This window comes from Arachis duranensis, chromosome 9, assembly GCF_000817695.3.
Source record: "Arachis duranensis cultivar V14167 chromosome 9, aradu.V14167.gnm2.J7QH, whole genome shotgun sequence".
NCBI classification, from domain to species: Eukaryota; Viridiplantae; Streptophyta; class Magnoliopsida; order Fabales; family Fabaceae; genus Arachis; species Arachis duranensis.
Window position 1 is genome coordinate 110,491,086 of NC_029780.3, and position 15,831 is coordinate 110,506,916.

Consider the following 15,831-nt stretch of genomic DNA (forward strand, 5'->3'; position numbering starts at 1 on the left):
TTGAGGTTATGTTTTTTTTTTTTTGGTGACTACTTGAGGTTATGTTTTAATATTATAAACTAGATTTAATTGATTAGAATAATTGGAACTTTGATTTCCGCTGCGGTTGTGGTATACCACATGTTCCTCCATGTCCTGTTTGCTTTAAGAATATGAAAGAAAAGAACATAGTTATCGTGTATCTAAATAACAAGATCCAAGCTAATTATGCTGTGAAGAAACTATTCTTTTAATTATTTGTCTTTTTTTATTTATTTATTTTTTTTTGAGTGCTTCTGACATGACACGTGGACAAGACACGTGCTGTGGTATAAAAAAATATGGCAAGTGCATGAGGGTGGTTATTGATAGTGGACTATGTATGTTAAGGTATTATTATTTGAATAATCATATGAAAACCATTCTACTGAGAAAAAAGTATTTAACGAACAGGGATGTAAAGAAGAATGAGAGATTAAATTAAACTAAAACAAGTCAAGGATTTGATTCGATGTATGGAATCATTTTTGAGCTTTCAATTCGGTTCAATATCTGATATTTCATTTTGAGAATTGAGGAACACGAAAGACATTTAGGAATCGAATTATATTATGATGATATTCGAGGCCCAAATCAAATTGACACAGAATCATTTTGAAACTAAGCTAAATATAAAATAATTTTTTGAAATTCAATATATTTGTATTTAAAGGTATTTCCTTGTATGAAACATTTTTAATGTAAATAATTTAACCAAATTCGGTTGGAAACTATCTTCCATTAAATTTATAACCCATTTTTGCATTAAAAAATTATTAAAACATTTCTAATAAATATTCTAGTTTTAACCATTTTATTGTTTTATTAGAAGTATAGTTAAATAGTTTTATTGTTTTTTTATGGTATTTTAAAGTTTGACAGACAAAAAACTAATTATCATAGATGTGAATTTCTGTGAATAAGAAGCAACTTTTGTATAGTTTGTGATTGGATGTAATTGTGTATGCACAATGCACGATTTGGACCTCCTACTTATTTGAGAGGATTAGTTGCTAACCATTAAATCAATCCAAGTTGATTTTTTAGATTAATCCGACAAGTTAAAAACTAATTCGTCGTGGATTTGAGCTCTATTTAAAGATCTGTAGTTGGTCAATAACTTGCTACATACATAAAATGTAATTCAAATTTTCAATTCTTATTTAAGCAGATGAGTGAATTGCATTTGACCGATTCAAATTAGTTTTTTTAGTATTATTTTATTTTTTTCTTTTGTTACTAGTTTTTTTTTATTTATTTTTTATTTATCATAATCGCTCGGTTGGATTAGCCCAACTAACTTACATGTGGGCTTCACGAAAAGCGATATAATACATAATGGGCTTGAATGGCTATTACATGGAAGTTTATTAAAGCAAAAACTTAGGTGATTTGCTGATAAAATAATATTTTTGGGTGATTTCCAATTTTTGAATTGAAGTAAATATATATAGAAACTATGTTATTTTTCAATCTTTCACGTTAAAATTTAATTTGTCGCGTATTTAAGTTTTATTTAAGAATATATTGTTGATAAATTTTAAAAAATAAATGGTGTAAACATATTTGACCAAGAAAAAATATGATAAAAAATTAATTTTGATATAATTACGTAGTTAGTCATACATATAATGTAGGGTAATTCATTGAATTAAATAAATTGGTCATCAATATCACTATAATATATATTTGACAAAATAGATACCGAAATGTATTTTTTCAATAAACTATGTAAACTGCGACGGGAGTATCTCGGTTTACAAATGCACGTAATCTGTTGCAGGGGTGTCGCGGATTACGTTGGAAGAAAAATATCACATAATCCGCCGTAGGGGTGTTACGGTTTATGGTTGTCAACTTTGTCTATAAATACCAAGCAAGATAGGGAGTGGGTCATTTGAGGAGAGTCATTTTTACACTTTCACAAATGGATAGTGAGGAGAATTTGATGGTTCTAGTCCAATGTTCTGGTAAAAAAAAAGTAATAGGCATGGTGTTAAGTTAATTGATAAAGAACCTTGAGCATTTTTATCCGTTCGACTGATATTTTGTCGGATCTGAAGAGGAACATATTGTAGAAGGCAGGGTTGTGTGGGGCCAAATTGGTGAAGAAGGTGTTCTACAAGATTCCGATGATGGTTGTGTCAAGTGGTGTGCAGTATGAAACATTTGTCATAGGATCGGATGAAGACATAGGGGTCTTGTTTCATTGTCGGCGGAGTTTTCTGGAAGTGAAAATACACGAGTTGTTTGCCAAGTTGGAAGACTTTATGGAAAATTCCAGGGCTTCAGCACCAAATCTTCAGTCGATGACGGTGGAGGGTGCTTCTACTTCGATGTGTGTCGTTGCACTTGGTTGTCTCCTAGCTGCACCTTCACTTGTTCTAGCACCGACAGCTAGATCACCTGGTTTGATTACTGGTCTTGTTGGTGGTGGTGAGCCGGATCACGTTGAGGACGCGATGCGGGAAGATGATTCGGACAATGAGCCCAATCAAATATTAGGGGATAGTGGAGGAGGAGACTTCAGTGGCCTAACCTGCACCTCATGGGTCATCCAGTTCTGGGTCCAACCAACAACCCCCGCATTTCTCGACGTTGAACCTGGAAGTAGTGAGTCAACAACCGGATGATGTACACACCTTTGGTTACCAAGAATTACACGACGACAATACTTCTGGAAAATTTCAGATTGGCCAATCTTTCCAGACTAAGGAGGAAGCTGTGATGAATGCTACGGATTATAGCATTCGTCGTGGAGCTCAGTATTGGGTTATGAAATCTGATCATTTGAAGTATCTTGGGAGATGCAAGGAGTTTGGAAACGGCTGTACCTGGATGATCCGCGTGGCACTTTGATGAGTGAAAAATTGATGGTTAAGAATTTCACAATTGAAGTCTCGTTGCAAGTATAATTTTTAAATTAACAATAATCCTTTCATACAAAAATTTGGTTGTCACTAAAACAAACCCCAATAAAAATAACCGAAGTATTCAAACCTCAGGTCGTTCTCCCTAAGAATTGCAATAAGGTGTTTTTGTTATTGGTTAGAGGTATTTTTGGGGTTTTTAGAATAAGAGACAAGAATTGTAAATTGTAAAGGAAATAAATTAATAACTGTGAAAGACTCTTGGCAAGGTATGAGAACTAGAAGTCCTATCCTAGCTATCTTTATCAATTGTGATGAGAATTATTCATTGCTCCCACTTAGTTAACCTCTAACCATGGAGGAAAGTCAAGTGGATGAATTAACTTGAGTCCACAAGTCCTAGCCAACTCATAATGAAAGACTAGCTTTAGTGGCATTCAAGTCAATTAGCAACTTCTAATTATCAATCAACAAAGTAGTTTGACAACTCAAGAGTCACTAATTACTCAACCAAAGTCAAGAGGAACAAAATCTAACTCATAACTAGAAGAAACATTTTAACAAACACATAGAAGACAATAAAGATAAACATTATTAATTGAAAGAATTAAAGGAATCTACAACTACAAAATCAAGAGATTAACAATAGAAAGGCAAAACAATTATGAAACAACAAAGAACTTACCAATTGCATTGAAGAAGAAATGTAGATCTATAAAAGAATTCAAAAACTACAACTAACAATACAAAGAAACTACAAGAGAAGTAGAATGCTACAACTATAAGGGAACAATTAAAGATGAAAAAGGAAAATTAAGCAAGAGAGAAGAAATAGATCTAGATCTAAACCAAGAACCCTAATTCTAGAGAGAAGAGAGAGCTTCTCTCTCTAGAAACTAACTAAAGCCTAATCTAAACTAAAGCTAACTAGATACTACATCCCCCCTTCATTCCTTGGGTTTAATAGCTTCAGAAATGAGTTGGATTGGGCCCAAAATGCTCCAGAAATCGCTGGCCACGAGTTGCCTTTAGTGAGTCACGTGCAACTTTCCACGCGTACGCGTACATCACACGTATGCATCCCTAAACGCTAGGCAACTATGGCAAATTTTATATCATGTTGAAGCCCTAGATGTTAGCTTTCCAACGCAACTGGAACCACCTCATTTGGACCTTTGTAGCTCAAGTTATGATCAATTAAGTGCGAAAAAGTCAGAATTGACAGCTTTGCGATTCCTTCATTTCTTCATGAGTTCTCAATTTCTACATGCTTTTTCTTCATTCCCTCAATTTCAATCTTTGCCTCCTAAACCTAAAATCACTTAACAAACATATCAAGGCATCTAATGGAATCAAGGTGAATTAAATTTAGCTATTTTAAGACCTAAAAAGTATATTTTCACTCTTAAGCACAATTAAAGGAGAATTTACAAAACCATACTATTTTAGTGAATAAATGGGAGAAACGTTGACAAAACACTCTAAATTCAACACAAGATAAACCCCAAAAATGGGATTTATCACACTTTGGTAGCGCAAGGGTAACTGGGAGGTTAGAAGGTACAATGTAGCCCACACTTGCTTGGCCACTTTAATTTCGAGCGACCACCGACAGCTCGATTATCACGTAAGTTGTGCGAGGATCTATCCGTTGGTTAGGACGGATGTAGTGGTTACCATAAAGGTGTTGCAAGAAGCTACTGAGTCAACCTACAAGTTCTGGCCTAGTTATAGGAAGGTGTGGAAGGCAAAGCAAAAGGCAGTCGTCTAGATTTACGGGGATTGGGAAGAGTCGTATGCGGAGTTGCTCCAATGGATCCTTGGGATGCAAGAAACGATGGATGGAACCGTAGCTTTGTTGAAGACTTCTCCAATGCGTGTAGGTGGTGAGGTTGATGAGTCTGCAGAGTATTTTCATCGACTTTTCTGGACATTCCCTCCATGCATTAAGTCTTTTAAATATTGCAAGCCACTAATCAGCATTGAGTCATTGACGGTACACATCTGTATGAGAAGTATGGCAGGACTTTGCTTCTTGCTATTGCGCAAGATGAAAACTCGAATATATTGCCAGTTGCGTTTGCACTTGTTGAGTGGGAGAATGCTGAGTCGTGGACTTTTTTCTTATCCCACTTGCGTCAACATGTGACCCCACAGGAAGGGGTTCTGGTGATCTCTGACAGATACAACGACATTAAGGCTGCACTAGAGGCACCAGAGAGTGGTTGAAAACTGCCTCATGCATATCAAGCGTATTGCATTCGCCATGTTGCAGCTAATTTTGCTCTCAGCTTCAAGGGTCAGGATGCAAGGCGGATGCTCGTGAATGCGGCGTATGCCAAGACTGAGGCCGAGTTTGACTACTGGTTTGATATTATGAGGACTGAGAATTCGGCCATGTGTAATTGGGCCAACCGACTGGAGTACGATAAGTGGACCCAACACCAGGATGGAGGCAGACGGTTCGGCCACATGACGACGAACATATCCGAGTGTGTTAACTCTGTACTGATGGGGACACGGAATCTGCCGGTTACTGCACTTGTCAAATCCACATATGGGAGGTTAGCAAAGCTTTTTGTCGTCCGAGGGCAGACAGCAGAGGCGCAATTGGGATCAGTCTAATGGTTTTGCCAGGTGCTGGTCAAGGCGATCGAGCGCAACCTGAAAGATGTGAGGTGCTTCACAGTTACTCTATTCGACAGACATCAGGCTGAGTATACTGTGGCTGAGACAACTCCTACCGATAACTTCTCGCTTGGGACGTATCAGGTTTTCCTCAGAGATCGCACTTGTGACTGCGGGTACTTTCAAACTCTCCATTACCCGTGCTGCCATGCGATTGCATGCTGTGCTCAGTCCCGGTTAGACTGGGCTATGTATGTCCATGAGGTTTATACCATGAGTAAGGTGTTTAGCGTATACCGGATGGGATTTTTGCCCCCTATTCCAGAGGGTCTGTGGCCACTGAACGCTGGTCTTACTATCGTTCCTAATCCTAACATGAGACGTGCCAGAGAAGGGCAATTGAGGTCAACAAGAATCCGTAACACCATGGATGAGGCCGATACTAGTCAGTCGAAGCGATGTGGGCTATGCAGACAGACAGGACACACTCGCAGGACTTGTCCTCAGCGAGGATCCGCCCCCAGTGTTGAGGCATATGTGTCATTAGGTCGTCATGATTAGCTTACATTTTTCTTTCCTTATTTGTGTTCTTGTTCTGTTTTAACTTTACTTACTGTTAAGTAAAGTTATACTTGCTGTTCGTTTTACGGTGACGTTGTTATTGTTAGCGATTCTCTATGTAGTTGTGATTCTCTTGAGTTAAGTTGTTCTAATTTTGTTGGTAATTCTATGAGTACAAGAGACTAATTTCAATTAAACTAAAGCAGGAACCTATATTGCGCCATACATAAAAATTGCAAACCAAATTTTCATCCAAAAACTCATCCTCCATGAAAAATGAACTAAGTCCACACTAAAGCATAAACTGCAACACCCCTACCGTGGATTATGTGATGTTTTTCTTCCAACATAATCCGCGACACCCCTGCAGCGGATTACGTGTATTTGTAAATTGTGATACCCTTGTCGCAGTTTACATAGTTTATGGAAAAAATGTATTTCAGTATCTACTTTGCAAAATATGTATTATGATAATATGGGTGGCCAATTTATTTAATTAAGTGAATTGTCCTATAATATAATATATTTATGATTTTTGAAATTGACTTGATTAAAATAATTATGCTGCATGTATATTAAATATCAATTACTTATTTATATAGAATATAGGTTAAAATATAAAAAAATTAAATTAAATAATATATATTTATACATAAACACATATAAACTACTTTTTAGTGTAAGTGATATTTTTTGAATATCAAATGATTGTGGATAAATAGTTCACGTCTCCGCATGACCAAATCCTTTAAAGGAAGAAGAATCTTTTGATGGAGTTGTTTTATAGTTTACAGTTTATACACACCATTTTCTCTCTTTATTTAGTATACAATCATATAATCCAACCCTAGCTACTTATTAGCTTTTATTATCATTGAAAATGATTGAAAACCCGGTTTAATTATCTTTTACCTAGAAATGGAGAGAGAGAGAGAAGGGAAAAGAAAGAAAAGATAAGTGGGAGAGGATTTACCTAGATATAATTAGAATGAGTAGTGGATATACTCCACAATTAGACATAACAAGTGGATTTGAACAGATTGATTCTTGTAGGATTCTAAAGATGGGATATCCATATTGGTGGTCAAACTTATTCGTTTCAATTTCCATTCTTAGTTTCCTATATATTCCTCATCATCACCCTAACACAATGTTTATTGTTTAGAGAGATGATCCAAAGGCGAAGTTGGATTCTGTATATGTGAATAACTTCGCCTTTATAAAACCTCAATAATTAATTATAAAGCTTTGAAGCAAATATAAGAACTTTAGTAGACATATTATGGCAGGAGGAATTATTACATCAGCTTCAGGGGGAACCCATTTTGAGGCCAAGATTACATTTGCTGTCATAATTTCTTGCATAATGGCCGCCACCGGGGGCCTTATGTTTGGTTATGACATTGGAATTTCAGGTATTCTATTATGGAACATATATATAGTTACAAATAAATAGTTAGGATTTGGATTTAACCTTAAAATTTTTGGATGGTCAGGTGGGGTGACATCAATGCCTAGATTTCTGCAAGATTTTTTTCCAGAGGTATATGTAAAGACAAAAGATACGAGAAGAAAAGAAAGTAATTATTGCAAGTACGACAACCAAAATCTACAATTGTTCACATCGTCGTTGTACCTTGCAGCATTGGTAGCAACCATAGTTGCATCTCCGGTGAACAGAACGCTAGGTCGGAAGCAGACAATGTTGGCTGCTGGATTTTTCTTCGTTGTTGGAACGGGGTTTAGTTCTCTAGCAAGGAGCCTCTTCATCCTCATCATTGGCAGGGTCTTACTCGGCTGTGGCGTTGGTTTCGCCAACCAAGCCGTCCCATTGTTTCTTTCAGAGATCGCTCCCACCAGAATTCGTGGGGCTCTTAACATCTTGTTCCAGCTTAACATCACCATTGGCATTCTTCTTGCCAACTTGGTTAACTGGTTCACTTCCAAGTAAGTAAATATATAAACTCTCCAATCCAATGCGAATTGATCCTCACTAAATCCACAGTTATTTTGGATGACGATTCATGCACTTAATAAAAAAATAATTACATGTGTAGGATGCAAGGTGGAAATGGGTGGAGGGTATCACTGGGATTTGGGGGCATTCCAGCAATTTTGTTAACAATAGGGTCAATTATAGTAGAAGACACACCTAACAGTCTCGTTGAGAGGGGTTTTGAGGAATATGCAAAAGTTGTGCTCAAGAAGATTCGAGGCGTTGACAATGTTGACCCTGAGTTTGAAGAGATTCTCAATGCCAGCAAAGCCGCCAGAGAAGCCAAGGGCCGCCGTTCCGCTCCCTTCGGCGGCCTTCTCGTGCGCCACAACCGTCCTCCGTTCATAATCGCCATCTTCATGCAGGTGTTCCAGCAATTCACCGGAATTAACGCCATCATGTTCTACGCACCGGTGCTTTTCAGCACGTTAGGGTTCCACAGCGACGCGTCTCTCTACTCAGCGGTGATCACAGGAGCCGTGAACGTGGTTTCCACCTTGGTTTCTGTATACTTCGTGGACAAATTAGGGCGGCGCGTGCTGCTATTGGAGGCCGGAGTTCAGATGTTTGTGTCGCAAATGGTGATCGGAGCGGTTCTCATGAAGAAGGTCCAGGATTACTCCGATGACTTGGGAAAGGGGTATGCGTTTTTGGTGGTGGTTATGGTTTGCATGTTCGTGTCATCTTTTGCGTGGTCGTGGGGCCCACTCGGGTGGTTAATTCCCAGTGAGACTTTTCCGTTGGAGACTCGATCGGCGGGAGCGAGTGTAACCGTTTTCGTGAACATGCTTTTCACGTTTCTCATTGCTCAGTCTTTCTTGTCCATGCTGTGCCGAATGAAGTTCGCTATTTTCTGGTTCTTCTCTGCTTGGGTGCTTCTTATGTCTTTGTTCACCATTTTTCTCATTCCGGAGACCAAGAATGTCCCCATTGAAGAGATGCAAGAACGAGTCTGGAAACGCCATTGGTTTTGGAAGAGGTTTATGGATCGGATTGAGGATTGATAATTGGTTCAGTTTCATGTATGAATGGGAATGTATAGTGATTAATTAGTGCATGTTGCAAACAAGTACATTAATCATGATTAGAAAGAATTTTAACGGGAGTATGTACACTTTAGTAGCCAAATTCTTTTATTCATTTATTTTTTGGATAAGAATAAGATGCATGTAAAAGTATTATAGACAAATTAGTTAAAATAGAGATTTCATATAAACTAAAAGGTAAAAGCATAAATCATTTAAAATTATACTATTAAAAATTTTAAGAGTTAATTTGCTTAATTAACAACAGTAACAATGTATATATCAATGTTTGTGATTGCATCATGATCACATAATCACATGATTTTACAAGAATTCTCAGGGGTTAATGCTTCTTTGATTGCAAAGCAATGTGATCACCAAATGGAAACAAAATATGGTGGTTACCGTTTATGATGACACTCACCAATAATTTGTTACAAATAAAAATACGAAAATAGTAATCAAGGCACCCACCAATTTTCTGTTGCAGATGAAGTGTAGTAGCAGCTAGCACATACCATAACAATACTATATGCCCCCAACATAACATTCTTTCCTTTCAAGGTTTACAACCAATATCATATTCCTTCAGATTTAATTAAATTTATCAACTTTGGATTTACCTCTTATAATTGTACACATGATAATTATATATTATTTTGTTATGTTTAAGAACAAAGATAGTATTATTATTTATACTAAATATAATGGAAATTGTTGTCTGTCACTTATGCATTCTATAAAAAGTTTCTAAATTTACACAAAATAGTAATTGAATGTATCTGAAAACAGTTGGAGAACTTTCCTTTTAACAGGGACCTACAGATGAATGCAGTGAGTAAGATAATGAAAGAGTGGGAAGGACCCACCCATGTCGTTTTGTTCATATTGGAAAAAGAGGTTCCCATCAAACCAATTAAGAAGACAATGACAAATATTAAATCCATTTACCATTCTTCAAGTTCCAACCTCCTCCAACTCCCTAAAAGGCCAAACTATATGTCAAAAAGTCAAGGATAATATATATATAAAGACCACAACCTCAGAGAAAACAAGGACAAGTTAAAAGAATCTCAAATACTACTTTGAAGAGCATAAAGTTAAACTGAGGCCATGGCTTTGGTAGTAGAGAGAGCTATGGTTTTGTTGATGGTGATGGCAGTGGCAACGGTGAAGGTGTCATATGGAGCTGTCTACAAGGTTGGGGACTCTGCTGGTTGGACTACCCTTGGCAACATAGACTACAGAAAGTGGTCTGCTCCCAAGAACTTCCAAATTGGTGACACTATCAGTAAGTCTTTCATTACTCTTAATTGAAATCAAGTAATATAATATGTTTATAAAATCATATGTTTATTTTTGTTCATTGTTGTCAAACACTTATATTAACGTTTGGAATTGTTCTGGAAAAAATGGAGGTGTCCTTTCCATAGTTCTGCTCCCTCTTTTTAGAATTAGAACAAGACAAACAAAACAATCTTTACACTATTTTTTCTACAATTCCATGATGCCATTCTCTATCAGCATTCAATTTGGTATAAGAATGTCATAATCCTTGTATTTTTCTTGCTTTTCATCCATGGTGACCCTTTCTGTTTTCTAGTCTTGCTACTCTGTAGAGTCTATATTCTATAATTATATCATAAGTTTAGGGGAGGGCCCCTACATTGGACTCTTATTTTTCACTCAACCAAACCAATCAATAGTATTTCTTTTTCTTATTCTTATGGCTTTTGTTATTTTAATAGCAAATTAGACATGAGTTTTCATGATGATGTAGCATGACCCTACACACACCACTTTCAATTCCATCAAATTTTTTGTTCTTTGCTGTTCTGCACTAGCTTTATTGGATAGGATGAAAAGAAAGGAAAAGAACAGCAATGAATTCTTGAACGCACTGCTCAAAATCATTATAGCCACATAAAAAGCAAAAGAATTAAAGAACCAAAAGATTGATTGATTTTTTTTTGTTTTGTTCAGTATTTGAGTACAATGCGAAATTCCACAATGTGATGAGAGTAACGCATGCAATGTACAAGACATGCAACACATCATCCCCAATAGCAACATTCACAACTGGCAATGACACTATTAAGATAACCAATTATGGTCACCACTTCTTCTTCTGTGGAGTCCCTGGTCACTGCCAAGCAGGCCAGAAGGTTGATATTAACGTGCTCAAGGTCTCCGCGGGTGCGCCTGAACCCTCAGCTTTGGCCTCCCCTGCAGTCTCTACCGGTGGTAGTGTACCAGCACCTTCCCCTAGCAATGCTGATGCCCCATTCATTGCTCTAAAGGGACCATTTGGAATCATCATGGGTTTGGGCATGGTACTCTTTGCACTTGCTTAACAAGGAATAGTGTTCTTTAGCTTTGGATTGTGGGACTTTTTGGAGTCTCTATAATTCCTTTGCCTAGATCCTAGGCACGTTTATACTTTTTTGAATGACAGTGAAAATATATATAGTAGCTAATTAGCCATGTTAAATACAATGTATTTTCCCTTTACATGTAGCTTGAAATAAACAAAGGTATTGTGAACATCTGAAGTTTCTCCCTTATAACACAAGTACACAACTTCTCATCTTTTCTTTTTTATCTCACTTGCTTTATAGTCATTGCAAACGTGCTAGTGATTAGTGAAGGGTTAGAAATAAAAAAGGATCTCTAGTTATCCAAATCAATACAATTCTCTAACTCCTTTAACTAACCAATATCATCACTCTGGTCATAATCTACTCGTACTTTTAGGATCAAAATAACAATAATTAAGCCAGAAGTCTATCTTGATGATAAGTGGTGATGAACCACCGAATGAAGGAGACATCTTATGTTACCCAAAAACCAAAGAAAGAATGCATCTTATTATAATTGTAATAAATAATAATATACTATTCAAAAATCTAAAAGATAGAGAAGAATATGAACAAATCACGAGACAATACAACACAGCAAAAACATGCAGGAACTTTCCAGTTAGGCCAATGTTTCCAGTTTGCGGATAGGGAAGGAGATCCTCAATTTCACAATGGCTTTTGAGTAGGATCGTTTCTTGAAAGCTCATCGTACATATCAGATATTGCTTTGCCAAAGTATTCCCTAGCTTGAGGCCTCTTAACCTGAAAAGTAAAATGCACGTACACAGAACATGATTTCATTGCCACTTAACAGGTGAATCTCACACACTTGAAAGGCTGAGGACTCTATGCTTACCTTGAATGTTGGTGTCAGAAGACCATTTTCTATCGTAAATGGTTCAGGCACCAAAGTAAGAGCTTTTACAAATTCAAAACCTCTAAGCTGCATAGCATCAAATAAGATACAGAAAACTAATTACTACTGAAACTGAGGTGTCTTGAAGTTGAAAACATTAAGTGAATATGATAGAGAGGCGCCTACTACTAACAAATTTGGACTGTGTTACAAAAGGAGAGGTAAGTAGAGGTAAAGTAGAAGTGTTTTAGGAGTTGTTAGGATATCCAGCTGGCTGATAGGTTGTTATAAATAGCTAGGATATAGTAGTTTAGGGGGCATGGTTTTTCTGTTACGAATTCTGCTAGAAATTGGAGAGGATCTCTCTCTCTCAGAGCTGGTAGTTCCAGCTGTGTAGAACCTTCTAGGGAGAGCTAATTGGCCATCCCGGTATATCAATAAAGCTTGATCATTCTGCTACTACTGGTCCTATCAACTGGTATCAAGAGCTTGAGGATCCCGACGCTGAATGGTGCAATCGAGATCGAGAAAAATGGAGTCACGATTTGACACGATTGAATCGCGCATGGAGGAGATGTTCCGATCGATGCAGGAGACGCTACAGCGCTTCGATTCTCGAATTGATGCGTTTGAAAATCGCGTGCCTAATCGGAATGAGCGTGGTTCACCGGGATCGCACTTGGCCGCAGGCTCATCGGCCGGAAGCCGCGGAGCGCCGGAGCAATGGCGAAAGCTGGAACTTCCGATCTTCCGCGGAGACGACGTAGTGGTTTGGGTTCAACGCATGGAGCAATTCTTCTTGCTGCGCTCAGTGCCAGAGGAGGAATGGCTCACGGTCGCCACCTTTGCAATGGAAGGAAGGGCATTCACGTGGTTCAGGTGGTGGGAGGCGACGGCGCCGGTGTTGCAGTGGCGGTTTTTCAGTGCGGCGCTGCTGCGGCATTTTCAACCGGAACGGCTACAGAGCCCTTATCAAGCGCTGCTGAAGCTGAAACAGACGAACTCAGTGCGGGACTATGTTGACCAGTTCGTGCTTCACGCGCGGCCCCTCCGTGGAATTGCACCAGAATTGCTGATGGATCTCTTCTTGAATGGGCTGAAACCAGAAGTAGGGGAAGAATGTAAACTGTTCTCGTACCAGTCAGTGGACGAGTTAATGGAACTGGCACAGAAGGTCGAAAACCGCAACACGGCCTTGCGAGGGGCATCGGGACGCGGTAAATCACTGGCTCCCAACTTCGCCGTTGCGAATTCAACCGCCACCAAAGCGGTGCATCCCACTACAGCGTCCACCTCTGCAGCAAGCAACAGCATGGAGTCGACGACGGACCCCTTGCGACGGCGCGGACTGAGACATCTCAGCAACGAGGAATATAGAGCTAAGCGGGCCAAGGGGGGAATGCTTCCTCTGTGACGAACCATACACTGCAGATCACAATTGCAAGAATAGAGAGTTCAAGCTGTTAATCACGGAGCCAGACTTTGAAGCGGATGGGTTACAGCACGAGGCAGTTTCGGAAACAGGGGAACAGGGACAATTGGAGCTCAAATTCATGAGCTTGAGTGGACATCACAAGTCAATCAAAGCCTGGGCAGAGGTAAATGGCCGCCGTGTACGCGTTCTCGTAGATTGTGGAGCTTCGGACAACTTCGCGACACCAGAGATTATCACCGAGTTGGGCCTGAGAATTGACAACACCCCTAAGTTCCAGGTCAGGGTAGCGGACAGTACCAATACTGGGTGTCACACTCCAATTCAAGGAAGTGGAAATCAAGGAAGACTTCATCTTCCCAACTGACGAAGCGGAATTTGTCCTGGGACTGGCGTGGCTAGATAAGTTGGGAGACGTTCTCGCAAACTTCAAAAAATCACGCCTTCGATTTCGGAATGGGGACAGCATGGTTACATTGCAGGGGGACCCGGAGCTGCGCTATGGAGGTATGCACCTTCAATCTGCAGTTTTGTCCATTCAAGAAGGGGGAGAAGGATTTATGGTCTAGCTGTGGCCCATGACTTTGCAAGCGGCTACGGTATCGCAGGTGCCACAGGTAATCGAATCAGTGTTAGCATCTCATGATAAGGTGTTTCAGGCATTACCGGGGCTGCCACCACATCGTTACCATGATCATGCCATTCCACTAATAGAAGGAGCTTTAGTTCCGAATATAAGACCTTATCGTTACCCGCACCATCAGAAAGCAGTAATTAAACTAATGGTACGAGAAAAGCTGGCCTCAGGGATAATTCGGCCAAGCTCCAGTCCATATGCGAGTCCGATATTGTTGGTGAAGAAAAAGGACGGCAGCTGGAGATTTGGTGTCGATTATAGGGCGTTAAATGGTATTACGGTGCCGGATAAATTTTCTATTCCCGTCATTGATGAGCTACTCGATGAGTTGGCGGGAGCTGCAGTTTTCTCTAAGCTGGATTTAAAATCGGGGTACCACCAAATTCGGATGAGGGATCAAGACATCCACAAGACCGCCTTCCGCACTCATGAGGGCCATTATGAGTTTCTAGTCATGCCCTTCGGCTTGACCAACGCGCCCCTAGCTCCTTCCAAGCCTTGATGAATGACATTCTTAAGCCTCTATTGCGGAAATTTGTCCTAGTTTTTTTTGATGATATCCTCATCTACAGTCAGGATATGGCTAGCCATGCCCTTCATCTCCAACAAGTTTTCCAGATTTTAGTGGAGAACCAGCTGGTGTTGAATGAGAAGAAATGCACATTCGCAGTGAGCTCGGTGGAGTACTTGGGCCACATTATCTCGGCACAAGGGGTCTCGGCGGATCCTAACAAAACCACAGCGATGCTAGAGTGGCCAGTGCCTACGGATCAGTGAGCTTTACGGGGATTCTTGGGTCTTACCGGCTACTATAGGCGATTTGTGCAAGGATATGGGGTAATCGCCAAGCCATTAACGGAGCTGACGAAGCGAAATGCGTTTGAATGGAATGACAAGGCACAGGAGGCTTTCAAGAGATTGAAGAGGTTGATGGCAGACCTACCGACTCTAGCAGTTCCGGATTTCAATCAAGACTTTGTTTTGGAAACGGATGCATCGAGTGAGGGGTTGGGTGCGGTGCTGTCCCAGCAAGGCAGACCAATAGCATTCCTAAGCCAAGCACTATCTCCAAGGGCCCGACAAAAATCTGCATATGAGAGGGAGTTGATGGCCATTGTCTTCGCTGTCCAAAAGTGGCGGCATTACTTGTTGGGTCGCCATTTTATTGTTCTCACAGATCAGCAAAGTCTGAAGTTCCTCACAGACCAGCGACTTATGGACCCAACTTATTTGAAGTGAACCATTAAATTGTTAGGCTTGGATTTTGAGATCCAATACCGGCCAGGCCTTGAGAATAAGGCAGCAGATGCGTTGTCACAGCAAATGATGGGAAGGGCGATTTCAGTAGTACATGTGAACCTCTGGGAAACGGTGGAAGAGGAGGTGGCTCACGACCAAGAGCTACAAAAGATTGTGGTCGCCTTGCAGCAGGGGCGGGATGACTATCC

General features: G+C 39.7%; 4 protein-coding genes and 1 long non-coding RNA gene across 5 annotated transcripts in view; 3 read left to right on the top strand and 2 right to left on the bottom strand.

Annotated features, from left to right (window-relative positions):
* Window positions 1-4,725: 4,725 nt before the first annotated feature.
* On the top strand, window positions 4,726-6,077 carry LOC107466857 (uncharacterized). The gene is made up of 4 exons (XM_016085867.1): window positions 4,726-4,796; window positions 4,913-5,112; window positions 5,164-5,420; window positions 5,526-6,077. The coding sequence occupies exons 1-4, from the start codon at window positions 4,726-4,728 to the stop codon at window positions 6,075-6,077; spliced, it is 1,080 nt and encodes a 359-aa protein (XP_015941353.1).
* A 1,282-nt stretch (window positions 6,078-7,359) lies between these two features.
* On the top strand, window positions 7,360-9,077 carry LOC107466935 (sugar transport protein 13-like). Its single transcript, XM_016085937.3, has 3 exons — window positions 7,360-7,492; window positions 7,574-8,024; window positions 8,135-9,077. The coding sequence occupies exons 1-3, from the start codon at window positions 7,360-7,362 to the stop codon at window positions 9,075-9,077; spliced, it is 1,527 nt and encodes a 508-aa protein (XP_015941423.1).
* A 1,039-nt stretch (window positions 9,078-10,116) lies between these two features.
* On the top strand, window positions 10,117-11,687 carry LOC107466908 (mavicyanin). The gene is made up of 2 exons (XM_016085914.3): window positions 10,117-10,389; window positions 11,082-11,687. Exons 1-2 carry the CDS (start codon window positions 10,212-10,214, stop codon window positions 11,450-11,452), a joined length of 549 nt encoding a protein of 182 aa, XP_015941400.1. The 5' UTR covers window positions 10,117-10,211; the 3' UTR covers window positions 11,453-11,687.
* Window positions 11,688-11,846: 159 nt separating this feature from the next.
* Window positions 11,847-13,519, bottom strand: LOC127741633 (uncharacterized). The gene is made up of 2 exons (XR_008002729.1): window positions 12,315-13,519; window positions 11,847-12,220 (listed from the first exon to the last, which is right to left on the bottom strand). It is a non-coding gene; the product is annotated as an uncharacterized LOC127741633 (long non-coding RNA).
* A 2,107-nt stretch (window positions 13,520-15,626) lies between these two features.
* LOC107467068 (long chain acyl-CoA synthetase 6, peroxisomal) overlaps window positions 15,627-15,831 on the bottom strand; it is an 8,861-nt gene continuing 8,656 nt past the window's right edge. Inside the window, exon 19 of the mRNA XM_016086099.3 lies at window positions 15,627-15,825. Within this exon, the coding sequence (XP_015941585.2) occupies window positions 15,627-15,825 (199 nt within the window). The remainder of the gene's footprint in view (window positions 15,826-15,831) is intronic.